Source organism: Amphiprion ocellaris, chromosome 4, assembly GCF_022539595.1.
Source record: "Amphiprion ocellaris isolate individual 3 ecotype Okinawa chromosome 4, ASM2253959v1, whole genome shotgun sequence".
Taxonomy (NCBI): Eukaryota; Metazoa; Chordata; class Actinopteri; family Pomacentridae; genus Amphiprion; species Amphiprion ocellaris.
Window position 1 is genome coordinate 4,322,416 of NC_072769.1, and position 18,031 is coordinate 4,340,446.

The window sequence follows — 18,031 nt, forward strand, 5'->3', positions numbered from 1 at the left end:
GTGCTCAACTGGAATAGAAAATGACCTAAACCGAGTCGAGTCAAGTCGGTGCTAGTGGAAATGTGCCTTAGGATGTGCGGTACGCATCGTCTCCGGGACACTTTGGGGTGCGCACCTGGAGTGGACTCGCTGACACATGCACAGAGGAAAACAAACATGGCTGACCACCACCCACCTCGCCGTGAGAGCCGAACAGCTCCTTCTAATTCAACATAACTTCAGCTTCTACAACGTTGACGGCGGAAGCGAACTGGACAAGAGCCACGTTATATGTAAGCTGTGTCACGCAAAATAAAATTTTGTAGCTTTCCAGTTTTCACATATTTCCATTAGTTTAATAAAGTATAATGGAAATGACTTCAACTCTTCTTTCTTCTTACAAACGCACTGTTTTTAAAAATTGCAAGTGATGAATGGTTATTCAGTGTAAATTAAAGATGCATCAACGATCGCTTTATAATCAAATCGTAGCCGCTGAATCGTGCCCATCGATTCCCATCCCTATTTAATATAGCTGACTAAATTCATTTGTCTGTCTGAAGTCAAGTCATTTATGTTTGCCCAAGTCTTGATTTAGTATGACTTTCCAGGCTGCCTGTGAGTGTGGACTTTGACAACAAGCATCAACACTTGCCTTTCACATGAGCTCAGATGTTCAGGTTCGACTAGCTTCACAAAGCAGGTCTGCTGGAAATAGTCAGACTAAAGACTTGATATCAACAAAAACACATAAAACTAAACCACAAGTCAAACGAGTAATACTTTCTGGGGTTTGGAATGAAGACAATCAGTCTGTTTTAAATTCATTCTGATTGGCAAACACAGTAACAGAACCAGCAGCCCGATTTTTGCTTTTCAAACGTCTAATTAGAGACAACAGAGCCTTAAATGGCAGATTAATCACATATAGTGTGTAAGATGATTATGAGAATTTCGGCAACTAAATTTACAGCTCACTTTTGATCTGACAGAAAGCAATAAAACATCGCTGCCTAACATTTACTCCTGGAACACACCAGCCCGTCTGACCATCTTTTGACCTTCCAGTTTTCTAAAGCAGCATCCATCCTGGTGTTTCAAGGCGTAACCAGCTGCCCTGTAGGACTGCACTGCAAAAACTCAAAATCTGACCAAGTCTATTTGTCGTAACAAGTCAACCACGTCAAACAATCTTGAAATTATCTTGTTTTCAGTTGAATTTTACAAGAAAACTCAAAATAAGTTCAACCCTTATGTCGCCCTGCGGGTCAAATTAACCTGTTTTAAAGTTTGAAAGGGAAATTTGCTGGATTTTGGTTGATTTTTTTGTGAAAGTTCTTAAAGGAAATATTAGAAGTTTTACTGATATATATGGAATCACTTTAGATATTTTTAAGATTTTTTTGGAAGATTTTTAGTCATTTTCTGAAAATATTTACAAGAATTTTCTTGCCAAATTTGGGGGATTTTTTTAAAATAAAATTTTTAAGGGAAACTTTTAAGGAATTATTGGAATTTTCTTCCTGAAGGTTTTGCAAATTTTCAGAAATTTGAGAATTTTTTTTAGCAGATTTTTGGGATTTTTTTTCAGACAAGGAAACAATATTTTTTGGTGCCCGTAAATGAAGACCGCAGGAGAGTTAATACATCTCAAATTAGGAGGTTACATGAAAGCAAAAATCTATTTTTGAGTGAAAAACTGCATTTTTCTTTTTTTTTTAGCATATCTGGATTATTTTAAGACACCTAAGCTTGACAGTCCTAGTAAAATATAGCTTAAAATAAGTTTTCCGAGCTAATTTTAAGATCTCAATATTCTAAATATCATATCTTATTTCAAGAAATCTTACCAAGCCATTTTTCACTTCTTGTATTGGCAGATTTTTTTTTCACTTATTTCAATGTAAAAGTTCCTTGAGGTAAGTTTTTTTTCTTGTTTTGAGAGGGGCATTTTTTCCAGTGTGTATTCAAACCGAGCAAGAAGTTGCAGCAGAGAGGGCAGTTTCTACAAGCTGTAAGGTTTGTAATGTGTCACAACAAATGACAGGAATCAACAGTAAATAAGGCTTGAAAAACAATGACTTTAACCACGAAGCTCAAAGATTTGTGCCTGTAGTAAAACGAAAGTGTTTCAGCGACAAGTTGTTGTTTTGATGCTTGCAGTGCTGCTGAAGAGATGAACGTTACTTTAGTGTTTTACCTCTGAGCCGGCCGTCAAAGTGAGGGTTTGTGGCCACCTTGAGGCCGGGGTGCGGCAGCAGAAAGCAGCTGATGTTGGAGAAGCAGGAGTGAATGTGTTTCCTGACGTTCTGCAGCTCCTCGTGCTGGTTCTGCTTCACCTGAACACAGACGTGAACGGATTAAGACCAGTTAATATCAGACCTGGTGCTACAAGTTAGCCTATAGGCAACATACATGAAGGTCCAGGCAATGAAGCGAGAGACACTTCATAAAACTGAATATTCAATAGTTTTTGGAGTTTTTGTGAGATGGATTTGAGCCAAGTGTTGGTGGTGAAACTCGCCTGCAGTCGTTTTTCCAAGAAGCTCTGTCCCCCTTCCAGACCATAGGAATGTTCGTAGGGGTAACTCCAGTCTCTGATCAGAAACATCAGAGTCTGAAATATGGAAAAAATTCTCAATCCTCAATCAACTTTGACAAAAAGTGTTGCTGCTCCAGGATCAGACATGGAGGCAAAACATCCACTTTAAACAGCTTCAGATTGGTTTGTAACGCAGATAATTATACTAACTTTTAAATAATTAACAGAGAATGACCCCACAAGACGGACACGGCAGAACCAGAACCCTTATTCTGACTGTTCAGGTTCTTCAAAGTTCAAATCATATGCAGAAGGTTAACTCAAAAATCTATCGTAAAATGTTGAAAACATGACACAGCAGACCTGAAAGGGCTTCTCGTAGACTTCCTCCATGGCAAGGCGTCCATACTCGGTGAAGAGCTGAGAAGAGGAAACAATCGCTCTGCTTAAAATGAAATCAAACAGTACAAGAACCAGTATGTCCATATCTGATCGTTAGACTAATGAGACAGTCTTAGCCGGCCTGTGGAAGCTTTTCCATTAGCAGCTTGATGCTCTGTCTAGAACAGGGGTGTCCAACATGCGGCCCGCGGGCCAAAAGCGGTCCTCCAGAGGGTCCAATCCGGCCCTCAAAGTGTAAAAATTCCACAGAAGACATTAACGGCAGATTGTAAATTAGTAAAACTACAAATTTAAAATACTTTCTAGACCATGACAAGTTGTTTTGATCCTAAAGTAAAATACTAGATTGTTCATTATTTTTTTATCGTTTTGTGTCTCATTTTTGTAATATTTTGTCTCATTTTGTTGTTATTGTCTGACTTTTGACATTTGTCTCATGTTTGTCATTTTGTTTCCTTTTTGTCTCGTTTTTGTCGTTTGTCCATTTTTTTGCCGCTTTGTAACTTTTTGTCTAATTTTCTGTCTTGTTTTTTTCGTGTCGTCTCATTTTTTGTCATTTTGTGTCTCGCTTTTGTAATTTTGTCTAATTTTTGTAAAATTTTGTCTTGTTTTTGTCTTTTTGACGTTTGTCTCATGTTTTTGTCCCTTATTTTTGTCGTTTTGTTGCTCTTTTTTGTCATTTTGTGTTTCCTTTATGTCTCACGTGTTTTTTGTCTTATTTTTGTCATTTGGTGTTTTGCCTTATTCGTTGTTTTGTTTCTCATTTTTGTCGTTTTGTGTTTCCTTTTTCTCTTGCCTGTGTTGCTTGTCTATTTTTTGTCATTTTGTTTCTCAATTTTGCCATTTTTTGTCTCGCTTTTGTCGTTTGTCCATTGTTTTGTCGTTTTGTGTCTCACTTTTGTACTATTTTGTCTCATTTTTGTTTTGTCTTTATTTTGTCTGACTTTTGTCATATTGATCCTACAGTAAATCCTCTATGGTTCAGTTCCAGGTGACTAAATGTTGTGTTCCTTTGTAGACACTCTGTGATCTGGAAGTTGTAATGTGGAAATGATAAACTGAGGCTGAATGTTGCTGAAATTGAATTTATTTTTCTGAAGAAATTTCAGGTTGTTCGTGATGTTTTGGGGGCAGTGGTGGTGCAACGGTTAAGTCTCTGGACTACTAATCAGAAGGTCAGAGGTTCAAACCCCAGTGCTGCCACTGTTGGACCCTTGAGCAAGGCCCTTAACCCTTCCTGCTCCAGTGGTGCTGACCCTGCGCTCTGACCCCCCAAACTGGGGGGATATGCGAAAAAAATCAGAATTTCCCCTCGTGGGATTAATAAGGGATAAGAAGATAATTCCTTAAATGTGAACATTTTCAGAATGTACTTTTTGCAGGTTATTAAGGTGTAATTTCACTGATCTGGCCCACTTCAGATCAAATTGGGCTAAATGTGGAACCTGGACTAAGATGAGTTTGACACCTCTGGTCTAGAAGCTGCTTGCCGCTGCACTATAGGGAGAAAAAGTGTCTTTATTGCCACGTTTCAGCACTTACTTTGTCAGTCCTGTTTTACATTAGGTATGTTGAAATCTTTTAGGTTTTACTCAAACGTATCTGATGTGCAGAAATGTGTGGGCATCGTCACTCTTGGAAGGGAATAAAACAACTTCCTGTCAAATCAGGAGGGATCCCACCTCTACTTCACTGTTGAGAACAGGTAATGACACATTGAGACCAAAGATGGAAACAAAATTCCACTTTTAGAGACTTCTGTCAGGCTTTCAGTCCAAACTGCTTTCTGCCTCATATGGCCGCATGCCGGGTTTAGCTCAGCGGTTAATCCCAACGTGAACACTGCACACACCAGATATGGAGCTCTTCACCTCACATCTTCAACAGATAGTGTTTAACAAACGCTGGTGTAAAGCCATCTGACTGAAAATCAACATGAAGCTTCCCCTCCAGGTCAGACAGTAAAAGCAGTCAGGACTCAAAGGTTTTGATTATCAAGAACATAAATAATCCAGCAAAGTGACCCAAACTGGAAAAATGTAGTTCAGTTTTTATACACTTTGTCTTAAAGATTTAAAAAGACAAAGTGAAACAGATCATTCAACACCTAATAACCTCGAAGACGATGCCGGTACTAGATTTTGTCTTAATAAACCTGTTAAACAATAAAGAAATGTGGAATAAATACACATAAATACACATAAATTAGAGAAACATGGCTGATACCAACCTGGAGGTGCTGGAGGTCATCTTCCTGGACATTCTGGGACAGATTGTACACCTGAAACACACACAACAAACCACACACTCTACCTGTAAACCGGATACTGCTCAAATTATAACGAGTTAATGACCTTTGGATTTGTCCTCATCAATAAAAGGCAAGAATTAGTGTTGGGCGATTAGCTGACCTGGACAGAGCTGGTCATGGTGCTGAGGGCAAACAGCGTGGCACAGTCTTTGATGGTGGACTGGCTGTCAAACGCCCCCTGTGTGTCGATTAGTAGAACTGCAACCTGCGAAAAAAAACAAACATTCATTTCAGTCCAAAAGCTCTTACTAAAACTAGGTTATTCTGTGTAATTAGGTTGGATTACACTGAACGCATGTTACACAGCCTTTAAAAAGAACTGAAACATGCTTTGGATTTGTGGATTTGAAAGGCATGTTGTCTTTAAAAAAAAAACTGCCAAAATACCACTGTTTAAAGCCGTGGTATGAGGCTGTATCTTCAGCTCCTATGAGGATGTATCTTCAGCTCCTATGAGGATGTATCTTCAGCATCCTTCAGCTCCAATGACCTGCTGTAGAGGAGGTATCATCTCCAACAAGCTTCTGGCAGCTCCTTGGGAATTATAGCCCATTCCTCATTGGTGATGGTCTCCAGCTCAGTAATGTTCTCAGATCTACATGCTGCAGCAGCTTTCTTCAGATCCACCACAGGTTCTCCATTGGGTTTCAGTCTGGAGGTTGTGATGGCCACTAAAGAACCTTCCAGGCTTTCTTCTCTAACCAGCCTTGGTTGGTTCTGATGTGTGTTTGGGGTCACTGTCCTGCTGGAACGTCCAATTACGCCCAAACTTCAACTTTTCCATGGACTAAGGGACTTTCTTGTCCAGAATATCCTGGTACTTCCTGAATCCATGGTACCTTCAATATGTTGGAGATTCCCAGTTCCATCAGAAGCAGAACAGCCCCACAGCATCCCAGATCCACCACCATGCTTCACAGTAGGCAGGGTGTTCTTCTCCTCGTAGGCCTCATTCTTCCTCCCAGACATTCCTCTGATCCATAGGACCAAAGAGCTCTACTTTGGTCTCATCAGTCCATAGAACAGTCTCCCAGAACTTCTGTGGCTTTGATAGGTTGGTTCTAGTAGACTGGAGACCTTTGTTCTTGTGGTGTGTCTTCAGAGGCAGTGTCCGTCTAGGGATCTGGCATCAAGTCCTTCAGCATGGAGTGTGCGGCGTACTGTGTCTGCAGAAACATCAGTTCCTCCTTCAGCCACATCTTCCTGCAGGTCCTTGGCAGTAAGCTGAGGGTTCTTGTCCATCCGTCTCCAGGAATCTTGATGTCTCAGACAGCTTCTTTTTTCCACCATGTAGTGTAGCCACAGTACTGGTAGCTTTGAACTACCAATGATGCTTCCAACAGAGGCTCTGGGAACATTCTAGAACTTGGAGATCTTCTTGGACCCATTTCCTTTCTAGTGCAAAGCAACTATTTCCTCTCTAAACTTCAGGACGTCTCTCTGGTCTGAACCATGGTGCTGCTAGAGGAGAAAGTGTTCCCATTTTATAGACATGAGTATCACTCAATGTTCAGCATGTGTCCCTGTTGGATTCACCTCTAAACGTATTCATACAGGTGGATGGATTAGGGTTGGACGGCAGTTATCTGTACCAAGCATTGTTTATAGGGGGTTGAATCATTTTGCAACCTGCTTTTGGTAAAAAGGTTGAAATTTTGGATGGATTATGAATTGAATCTTGATTTTTGCTTTGGTATTATATTTCAATAAACTAACTGGTAACCTTACATGATTTAGTCGCCTGCAGTTGGAATGTTGCTCATTTTGCCAGAATGTCAAAAATGTCAGGGGTGTTGAATTATTTTGAATGCAGCTGTACTTGGGGTTCAAAAGGTTAAAGAAGTTAAAAAGTTCACATGAGGCCGTGTTGCAGTCTCAGTGGTGAACAGTGAACTGACCTTGCTACCGTCGGGTTTATTCACCACGAACACCTCGCTCCAGGCCAGGATGCCCGTGGTCTCCCTCTCACAGCCACCTCGCCAGGTAAAGCCGGTCAGAGGTTCCTCCTCACCGCCGATCCATGAACCGGATGACTGGAAGAAGACAAGACAAAAGCTTTCAACGCTGTTCCTGTTCAATATAACATCATGATTCCAGAAGGAACAGAACAGGACTTCTGCAGGGTTCTCCAAGGGAAACTTTAATACAAAATCTGCCACTGTTTTACTTATCAATTATTTATTGTTCAAGAAAATATGTCAAGCATTTAGGGGTTTCAAATATGAAATTATCACTAATTGTTTGTTTAACCCAAACTGGATAAGCAGATGATGAATGAATGGATTCTCAGATGGATTAAACAAAAGTAGAACTAATCACATTAAGGTTGAGAAGGTCTGAGGTGACCGGGGATGCTTCAAAAGATTTTTTAAAATGACAAACACATAGGAACTAATTACCAATAGCAGTTTACACAGAAACTGAGTGACAGATTAGGAGCTACAACAGTTATTTGATTAATCAAGAACCAATTCATTGTTTTAGCCCATTTTCAAGCGGCACTGTCAGCAAAACCATTTGCTAATTCTGGCATTTAACTGTAGTTTCTGCTTTTACTTACACTGTACAAAGGGTTTATCATTATTACTATAGTCCAAAAATTACTTAGCAAAAATACAGGATTACTAGACAGTTAAAATAATTGATTGTTGGAGGCCAAGATTCAATATTTACATTATGTCAGTTCACAACACAAGTCATCTCAGGGCGCTTCAAGACCTGATAATAAATTTTAGGGAGAAGCCCAATTATCCCCTTTCAGCAGGCACTTGATGACAGACTCTTTTTATGACTGTGCATGGCTTCAAACTGCAACCAAAATAGACGCATTAACAGCCATTTCTTGAGTTAAAACTTCTTGTGGTTGTATCTGCATGATCATAGTTAGACTGTTGGTGACCCTGATAAGTCTTCTCTGGCTTAGTCATTCTTTTCCTGCCCGACATGTGACATGCAAATGCATTTTTTTGTTTCAAATATGAAGTGGCATGTCGCTGACGATTTAAAAAAAAAAAAACAAAGCAACAGGGTTGATTGATACCATGATGTACCAAAAACAACTATGATGGGTTTCTACAAAATCATATATTGATGCAACCAATTGAAAATGTCAGTCTGCAGCCCTGCTCAGCTGCCTGAAAAGAACAATATACAAACACTCAGGATTACAACCAATGGTGGTGGATTTTGGATAAAATTCTTAAAATCTTACTCTATCCCAGTTTTGACATATAGTTGAATGGAGGATATTTTCTATCAGTGAATGACAGGAGATCCTCGGTTTACGACGTCCTCGACTTACAGCGTTTCGACGTTACGTCGAAACGCTTTCAGTGGAACTATCTGACGAGCGGAGTGGACGAACACTGTATGTACAGTCGTCACTAGGGCTGGTCCAAGTAGCATTTTCTGGGCTCCAGATATTCGGGCCGTCCGCGCTCAGGCGGGGTGGAAGTGACCAGAATGCACAGGCAGCATTTGCCTGTTAATGTCAGTTTAGGATAGCAGTCACACTTTTGTTTCCACCATCCAAGTGGGCCAGACTGGATTCTAGTGAAGTCCGTCAAATACTGCTCCATCTCTCGCTTGGCACTTTGATCTTGCTCCTCAGGGTGTTCATCGCCGGAGTCCAACAGCATTAGAATAGCATTAGCATGCATATCTCCGTCGTCGGCATTTTGTCTTCTGTCTACAAACACAGGCAAAGTGAAGCGCGACGTCAGAGTTGGTAGGTCCGTGTGATACAGCAGCCAACTGGCCAATCAAAAGTAATGCTGACCCCAGGGGGGTCCGAGAATTAGGATCTCAAAATTAATATTTGGTTACCACCACAACGACCAGATATTCGGGTCCAGCCCTAGTAGTCACGCGGCGCTATAAGAGGGCTTTGTTTACATTTGCCGCCACATTGGATTATGCTACATTGGCTAATTTCATTATGGCTCCCACCGTAAGTCAGACTTACAGTTTACATTTTCGCCGGTATTTCCCTATCGAGTTCAGCGTGAGCTGATGACTGTTTACCGTTACTGCAGTTGTACAAATATGTAAACTGATCAATATCGTGATGCACGTAGCGGCTTTGTTTACATTTTCACCGGAGTTCTGACTTAAGGTGAAAATCGACTCACGTCACACCACAGGAACAGAACTCTGACATAAGTCGAGGACCTTCTGTAGCGGAAATATCTGGAATAGGAACAGGATCTAAAATAAAGGAATTCCATCAGATGGATGCAGATTCTAAATAAAATCTCCAGTATTATCATAAATCACTCCTGATTGACTTAAATACACCCAGAAAAGTGAAATGTATAGTGTCTATGGTGACACACAGTCCTGGTAAAAAAAAAAAGTGAGGAGTTGAAAATTTCCACTATAGTCGTTGAAATATTTAATGAGCTGAAAACAATGAAATGGCATTTTCCAAACTTGTTTTCTCAAACCTGTGTTGGAGCTGACCTACCTAACCGTGAGCTGACCTGTGGAGACAGGGCTTATTCCACGCATAAAGGTGTCTTTTATGTGTGGAATAAGCAGCAGTGAGCAGTGCGGAGGCCCAGCCACAGAGCCGGCATTGTACTGACCTAAAATCCTCTTTACGGCACGATGAAACCCTCTAGAATGTTTCTCAGTGCTTACCGTAGATTAACACGGTCAAAGGTTGATTCACAATTCACTCACACAGACGCACAAAGCATGACTTGCTAACCGAAAATTGTTATGACTGAGCTGACAACAAACACCAAGCTCACTTACCTACATATATATATATATATATATATATATATATATATATATATATATATATATATATATATATATATATATGTATATATGTATATATATATATATATATATATATATACATGTATATTTGGAAGGTCGACAACAAGCTTGTTTTCGCTTTTTCTTTCTCAGCATTTTTTGGTCATTTAAATGTCTTTCATTGGAGAATGACAGAGCTGGCACCATAATCCAAAGAATACTATTCTGTTTAGTACAAATTTCCCTCTTTGTGGTATTATCCCTCCACTGTGACTTAGCAGGGAGTACAGAAATGCCCTACTATAACTCATATTAGCTGCAGATGAGCAGAAGAATGAAGAATGAACATATTATTCCATCTCATACAGTGGGTACAATGTCGCTGTAGGACATGAATATAATAATCTTTGGGCACGACGTGAAGTTTGCTCTGTGCAGATGGTATGATAAAAATGCAGCTGAAACTCAGCCTACAATGTACGTGAGTCGACGTGAACGCGCAAGAATAAAACGTCATCAGCGTGCGCTGTCCATCCATGAAAAATAAACAACCAAAGCATAAACAGAGCTCCTACAATCACAGGGAAAGTAGCCAAACATGAACGGAGCTTCTACAATCACAGGAAAACTAGCCAAACATGAACCCTACAATCACAGGGAAACTAGCCAAACATGAACCCTACAATCACAGGGAAACTAGCCAAACATGAACGGAGCCCCTACAATCACAGGGAAACTAGCCAAACATGAACCCTACAATCACAGGGAAACTAGCCAAACATGAACGGAGCTCCTACAATCACAGGGAAACTAGCCAAACATGAACCCTACAATCACAGAGAAACTAGCCAAACATGAACAGAGCCCCCTACAATCACAGGGAAACTAGCCAAACATGAACCCTACAATCACAGGAAATCTAGCCAAACATGAACGGAGCCCCGACAATCACAGGGAAACTAGCCAAACAGGAACCCTACAATCACAGGGAAACTAGCCAAACATGAACGGAGCCCCTACAATCACAGGGAAACTAGCCAAACATGAACCCTACAATCACAGGGAAACTAGCCAAACATGAACCCTACAATCACAGGGAAACTAGCCAAACATGAACGGAGCCCCTACAATCACAGGGAAACTAGCCAAACATGAACCCTACAATCACAGGGAAACTAGCCAAACATGAACAGAACTTCTACAATCACAGGGAAACTAGCCAAACATGAACGGAGCTCCTACAATCACAGGGAAACTAGCCAAACATGAACCCTACAATCACAGGGAAACTAGGCAAACATGAACGGAGCCCCTAAAATCACAGGGAAACTAGCCAAACATGAACCCTACAATCACAGGGAAACTAGCCAAACATGAACGGAGCCCCTACAATCACAGGAAAACTAGCCAAACATGAACCCTACAATCACAGGGAAACTAGCCAAACATGAACGGAGCCCCTACAATCACAGGGAAACTAGCCTAACATGAACCCTACAATCACAGGCAAATTAGCCAAACATGAACGGAGGCCTACAATCACAGGGAAACTAGCCAAACATGAACCCTACAATCACAGGGAAACTAGCCTAACATGAACGGAGCCCCCTACAATCACAGGGAAACTAGCCAAACATGAACCCTACAATCACAGGAAAACTAGCCAAACGTGAACGGAGCCCCCTACAATCACAGGGAAACTAGCCAAACATGAACCCTACAATCACAGGAAAACTAGCCAAACGTGAACGGAGCCCCCTACAATCACAGGGAAACTAGCCAAACATGAACCCTACAATCACAGGGAAACTAGCCAAACATGAACGGAGCTCCTACAATCACAGGGAAACTAGCCAAACATGAACCCTACAATCACAGGGAAACTAGCCAAACATGAACCCTACAATCACAGGGAAACTAGCCAAACATGAACCCTACAATCACAGGGAAACTAGCCAAACATGAACGGAGCTCCTACAATCACAGGGAAACTAGCCAAACATGAACCCTACAATCACAAGGAAACTAGCCAAACATGAATCCTACAATCACAGGGAAACTAGCCAAACATGAACCCTACAATCACAGGGAAACTAGCCTAACATGAACCCTACAATCACAGGGAAACTAGCCAAACATGAACAGAGCCCCTACAATCACAGGGAAACTAGCCAAACATGAACGGAACCATCGCCCTGCTGACATTTATGTGTTTGGAGAGAAATCCCAAAAAAAGGAGAAGGAGGAGGATATGGATGCAGCCGTGGCCCGGAAAGAGAGGCCAATTTGGGATGCCAATTTTGCAAAGGGAGCTTGAAGAAAGTACTACTAGCATTTTATGTTAGCATCTACTGTTATGGTCTGTAATTTTCCAACAAAACACACTTCTTCTTTGTTTAAATCGCACATACTTATTTTAATGCGTTTTGTCAAATCATCTATTTGGGTTTAGCTCCAGTGTGGCACTGAGCAGTACGTCATTTCATCCTGCATTTCTATTGGTTAGCTAGTTGACGTAGGTCACAGCAGCAGTCACACTGTGAGATGATCACCCCAAATCACAGCTTGTCTTTTGTCCCCATGACAACGGCCGTCCTTGAACCTGTCTCTCAGTGGGACGTAGGACCACTGATTTAGAGCCAAGACCAAAGATAGCGCCATGATTCTCCCATTGTTGTTATCTTTCGTCTGGGATGGTCGAAAACCACACAGTGTGTAGAGGCCTTCAGTCGGCTGGGATAGACTCCAGCCCTCTTTGCTTTAGGCTACACTGGTGTGATCCAAATCATCACTGAAACTCAAGCCAATTAATTTTCTTGTCATCAGTTATGGAACAAAAAGCTTAATATTCTTTGTGTCCAGTTTTTAGTTGACATTTACTTACATATTGTATGATTTTTGCAAATTAAAGTTTATTAATTTGTGTTGCCGTACTGAATGTCGATGTCTACTTACAGACAACATTCTTTAGTTTCATGAATTACAATGAGCTAAATCAACAGCCTATCAGTTGTACCTGTTTGTACATGTAGCGCAGCATGAAGTCCAGCAGGAAGGACTTGCCCTTGCGGAAAGCTCCAGCCACGGAGACGACGACCACATGGAGGTCCTGCACCTCCTCTTGCAGCAGCAGCCGCTCTAGCACCTCTTCCTGCAGCCAGAACGAGTGCTCCTCCTCGTCCGACACCACGATCTGCACCGGCCGGGCCACACCCACCTCCTCCTCCTCTTCCTCCTCCAGCAGGTTGTCATCCTCCTCTTTACACCTCATCTGGGATTTGTCTGATTTAAAACCGTGACTCCCTAAGAGGAAAGGAAAAGATGTGGTTAGAATTAGACCAGTTCCGACCCATCAGACACAAATTATCATTCAAAGCAGAGTATTTTCACATTTCACATTCCTGGAGGAGGACATTTCACTCTTACCCTCGGTAACCCTTAGACTAACCGACGCCAGTATCATAGTTCGTTTGACACTCTGGACTGTAGCTAGTCTTAGTGGACAGATAAAAATGCCCTGAACAGTGGGATAATTGAAGAACAAAAAATTAAAATCACAGCTAATGCTGCATGTGTAAGCATAATACTTGTTCTACACTGTTGAGCTGCTATGTCAGTGTATTCTGTCCGCCCTGCACAAGCTAGTGAGTGGTACAAACCTATGATAATGTGTTAAGCCAGCTTACTGATTCGATACTACCCTTTAATACATGGACATCACATGCTTAACGAATTTGCATATTTTTCTTGAGACCATTTCTCCATTTGGGACAATAAATACCATATCGATCCATATTGGATTTTTGGCAACATCCTATTTTTTCCCTTGACTTGTTTTTGGCTGACTATAGATGTCTATAGAGAAGGTCCTCCACTTACGTTGGACTTTCCGGTCCTAGAGATCAATTGGAGATGATTTTCGCCCTAAGTCAGAACTCTGGCGAAAACTTAAACAAAGTCAGGTGCATCACGATATTAATCAGTTCTTTGGAAAAGTCATGAATACCACTGACTTTCATGTATGTATGAGTCATTTCACAAGAAGATAACAGAATATTGTAACAGATTGATATTGTTGTTGATGTTGAGGTTTGAATGTTTATTGTTCAGTTCCAGATTTAGCCAATGTCAGTGAACGTGCCATGTTTAGTTAGTTCACCTCTGATTGGCTCAGCAGTAGTGTGTGTGTGGAGCGAGAGAGAGCTGGGAACAGCGGCTAATTCTGGAGCTAAGTTATGGGGTTTTTCTAGTTATTCTGGCATTGGCTACGGCCCACAGTAGCCTGTGTGAAGATTCAATGAACGACCAGAGAACCAGATAAAGTCTCACTCATTCATCACAGAGAGTCGCTGCAATATGTTGACCTGTTTTAGCAACTTGACCGATGTTGGTCGGTGTTTCACCCTGTTCCCAGTGTTTGATTCCATCTAATTTCACTTCCATGGAGGCGGCTTTCCTTTTCTTCCAAGCATCAGAAGAGTCTGACTTACGCTTGGGAGCCACAATGAAGGGCAAAAAGTTAGTGAATGTAGCACAATCCAAGGTGGCGTACAACCGGCGAATGGAAACAAAGTCGTCGTATAGCACCAAGTGACGACATATTCGTCTGCTCCGTTCGTCAGCTAGTTCCACGGAACCAGTTCTGATGAAAAGCTGTAGGTTGAGGACGTCGTAAACCGAGGACCTCCTGTATGCACATATTTTTTCCTCCTAATTGTTTGAACATCATGTCTTCTGTAGTAGAATTCGCATAATATTCTGCATGTTATCATCGTGATGACTTGCTGGCAGAGGCAGGAATATAAAACATAGCATGTTAATTTTTAGGTAACATTTTTAAGTACGTTTTTAGACTGACTCGTGTCATCTGCACATCAATGTTCAATTTGTTTTTTTAATTTGTGACAATGGAAACTCAATGATGTGTCTTTGATACTTGGATTGTGTGATCAGCTCTACTGGAGAAATGAGGCATTCGGAGAAGAAAGATCTCATCCTGCAGCACACTGAAGTATTCAATCATGTCAATAAAAACATTTTCAGACAAATTCAACACTAGGAATTTCAAATTCATATTTAAAAGCTCCCTTCACAATGTGGTCATGGACAAGTTTATCCACAGGGATCAATAAACTCTGATGGTTAGAAGAGACAGTGAGTGCTGGATAGAAAAAAGTTTCCTGTGAAGTTTCACAGGAGCTCAGCCAAGAGGAAATCAAAGGGAAATCATTGCTATTATGGGATGGCAAAGCTGGTTGGACGTTTACAGTAAATAGACAGAGCTGTCAGTCAGGCAGAGGCATGACAGTTGGGGCGTGAGCGCCTGGGAGGAAAAGGTCCGTCTACGCGGAACTAATTATCTAAACTATTGTCTTAACGGTCTGTTTTTCGCGGCACACAACTATACTCAAACTGCGCTGGCCATTTCTCAATACCAAGTACAGAAGTCCGTAAGTCTGTACTTGCCAAGTCCATACTTGCGTCCCTACTTGGCAAGTATGGACTCAAGTATTGACTCGGAAGTACGCACTCGTGAGAACGCATCGTTAATGTACAATTGGAACACCAGCGTACTTGATCCGTACACCACCTCAGCTCATCTACTCCGATTATTTTTACCAGGGGTGTCAAACATGCGGCCCATGGGCCAAAATCAGCCCTCCAGATGGTCCATTTCGGCCGGCAGGGTAACTTTACAAAGGGTAGAAATTACAGAGAAGACATTAACTGTAAATTGTAAATTTGTAAAACTGTAAATTTGAAATAATTTCTAGACCTCGACAAGTTGTTTTGATCACTGAGTAAAATACTAGATTGTTCGGTTCCAGATAGCTGAGACTGAATGTTTTGTGGCTTTGTAGATGAACTGTGATCTGTCACTTGTAATGCACATGTGTAAATGATAAACTGAGGCATAATATTGTTGAAATGGAACTTATTTTTCTTAAGAAATTTCAGGTTGTTCATAATGTTTTGTAAAAAGATAGTTAATTAAGTGTGCTCATTTTCAGAATGTGCTTTTTTAATACCAAACATCTGCATGATTTTGAGCATAAGTTAAGGAAATAAATACGACAACTATCATACCACCTTTAGAGAATATCGCTCAGTGCTAAGTCAGAGTGTGGTTGAGTTAAGATTTGTGCAAATACTCGAACGTTTTGGTTCCGAGTGATGACATTACTGAAGTGTCAGTTTCAGCGACTGAACCTATAAACTAGTGGTTACGTGGTTGTGCTCTTTCAGACTCTGCCATCATGTGATTACTCGGCTAACGGAGCAGCCTGAGCAGCCTGCGGCCTCATGGGAAGGAGCACAGCATCTTCATTCAGGTCAAAGCTGGTTGGGCCATGTGAGCACTCTGCAGGCAGCAACACAACAATCTTACATCCTGTCCCCACATCCAGCAAACGGCTCCCTGGTCAAAATGTTAAATGTACAGAGTGACATAAAAACTGTTTTGGGATGCCTTTGGGACCATGATATGTGTTTCAGATGAGGCTTCTGAAAAGACCAGTGATCCGGTTAATTCAGTGTCCCAATGCTCTCTGGAAAGCACATGAACAGCCCGAGGAAAAAAATGTCTCCAGTGCAAAGCCTTAGTCAGTACGGTTATTGTTTCAGCATCAACAATCTGAAGTGCAAATATTCAGAGAGCAGTAATGGCCTAACCTACACATCTGGTGAAAATCCCTGTGTTTTTTCATTTCACAATATATTCATATAAAGAAATTATTGTTGCTCCTCTGTGAACAATAAACTTTGGTGAACAGACGTGTAGTTAATTTCATCTGGAGAAACTGAAGAGCGAAAAAGGTGCAAAATGGACGGCCTTAATAGTTTTGGAAAGGCTGCTATTTTGGCCAAAGTCTACCTAAATATTGTGGCAATCGATCCTTTAACTCTAATTATGTGTCTCGTTTCAACAACAACAACAATGTGTAGGGAATTGTTGTGTAGCAGTAAGCAAAAACCTTGCTTTGAGTTGTGTTTCCTTCCGTTTAGAAAAAAAATATTTTCAACATCACCACAAAAATATGCAAAATCTGAAAACATTGGCCTAATGTAGATGAGGATTTTCCAAATCACTGACTAAGTCTAAATGGTAGAGTCAGTTGTTCACTAATCAGTGTGTTGGCAGTTTGATATTTCTGACTCCTGTCTACATGCTGAAGTGTCTGACGAGTCATTGTAGTTTGAATACCCAGAATTAACATTACATATATTGTCGTTCTGACTAGACGTAATAATACTGTGATTACTAAGAATTTTTATTTCAGATATCCAAAACGTCATTCTGACTATCTGTAATTCAGTTTGGACTAGTTGTTCTGAATTCTGTTACTCATGTCAAACTTATTGGTCCAGCAAAGCATTTGAATAATGGTAGCAGATAATAGTGACTACTGGATCGCTAGAAAATAGCATGAAATAGGAAGAGCCCATCAGCAAGGAGTTTGTGGAGAACTAATTTATTAGAGACTTGTAGATAAAGACTAGGCAGAATTGCAGTGTAAGACAAATACACCATTCTAAGTTAGTTTAAGACAGTATCTAAAAAGTGTAGGCACTGTGAATTGAAGGAAATTCAAGATAACCTGAACTATACTTGTAATATGGCCTATGATGTCCTACTATCACCCAAGAATCTCAACCAATGGTACGGTGAAGACCCTACATGCTCACTGACTCCAGCTCCACTCAAACACATCTTAGTGGGCTGCAAGACCAGCCTCACTCTAGGCCGTTACACCTGGAGGTACAACCAGGTGCTGAAGTGTCTGGCACTAGTGCTGGAGACAGAGCGCATGAGTGTCAACGTCCTTCCATCCACGTCGACCCGATGGCAAGAAAGAAACAACATTTGTCCGGGAGGGTGAAGGTCCTCTTGGGCGGCCCCAGATCTTGGACAGTTGAAAGGGGCTTGTGATTAGAGGATGCTGGTAGACCTGGACCAAAAGATCTGCTTCCCATCTGAGATCACATCCACCAACCTGTGACCACACCTGGTGCTGTGGTCAGCTTTGCTT

The 18,031-nt window shown here is 41.2% G+C and overlaps 1 protein-coding gene across 2 annotated transcripts in view; it reads right to left on the reverse strand.

Moving 5' to 3' along the window:
* LOC111571197 (atlastin-2-like) overlaps positions 1-18,031 on the reverse strand; it is a 35,579-nt gene that overhangs the window by 7,543 nt on the left and 10,005 nt on the right. For both annotated transcript variants that reach the window (XM_055009631.1, XM_055009630.1), the window contains exons 2-8: positions 13,018-13,304; positions 7,133-7,267; positions 5,335-5,439; positions 5,154-5,204; positions 2,885-2,941; positions 2,504-2,596; positions 2,180-2,318 (exon numbers count right to left, since the gene is read on the reverse strand). In XM_055009631.1, the coding sequence (XP_054865606.1) occupies positions 2,180-2,318; positions 2,504-2,596; positions 2,885-2,941; positions 5,154-5,204; positions 5,335-5,439; positions 7,133-7,267; positions 13,018-13,304 (867 nt within the window). The remainder of the gene's footprint in view (positions 1-2,179; positions 2,319-2,503; positions 2,597-2,884; positions 2,942-5,153; positions 5,205-5,334; positions 5,440-7,132; positions 7,268-13,017; positions 13,305-18,031) is intronic.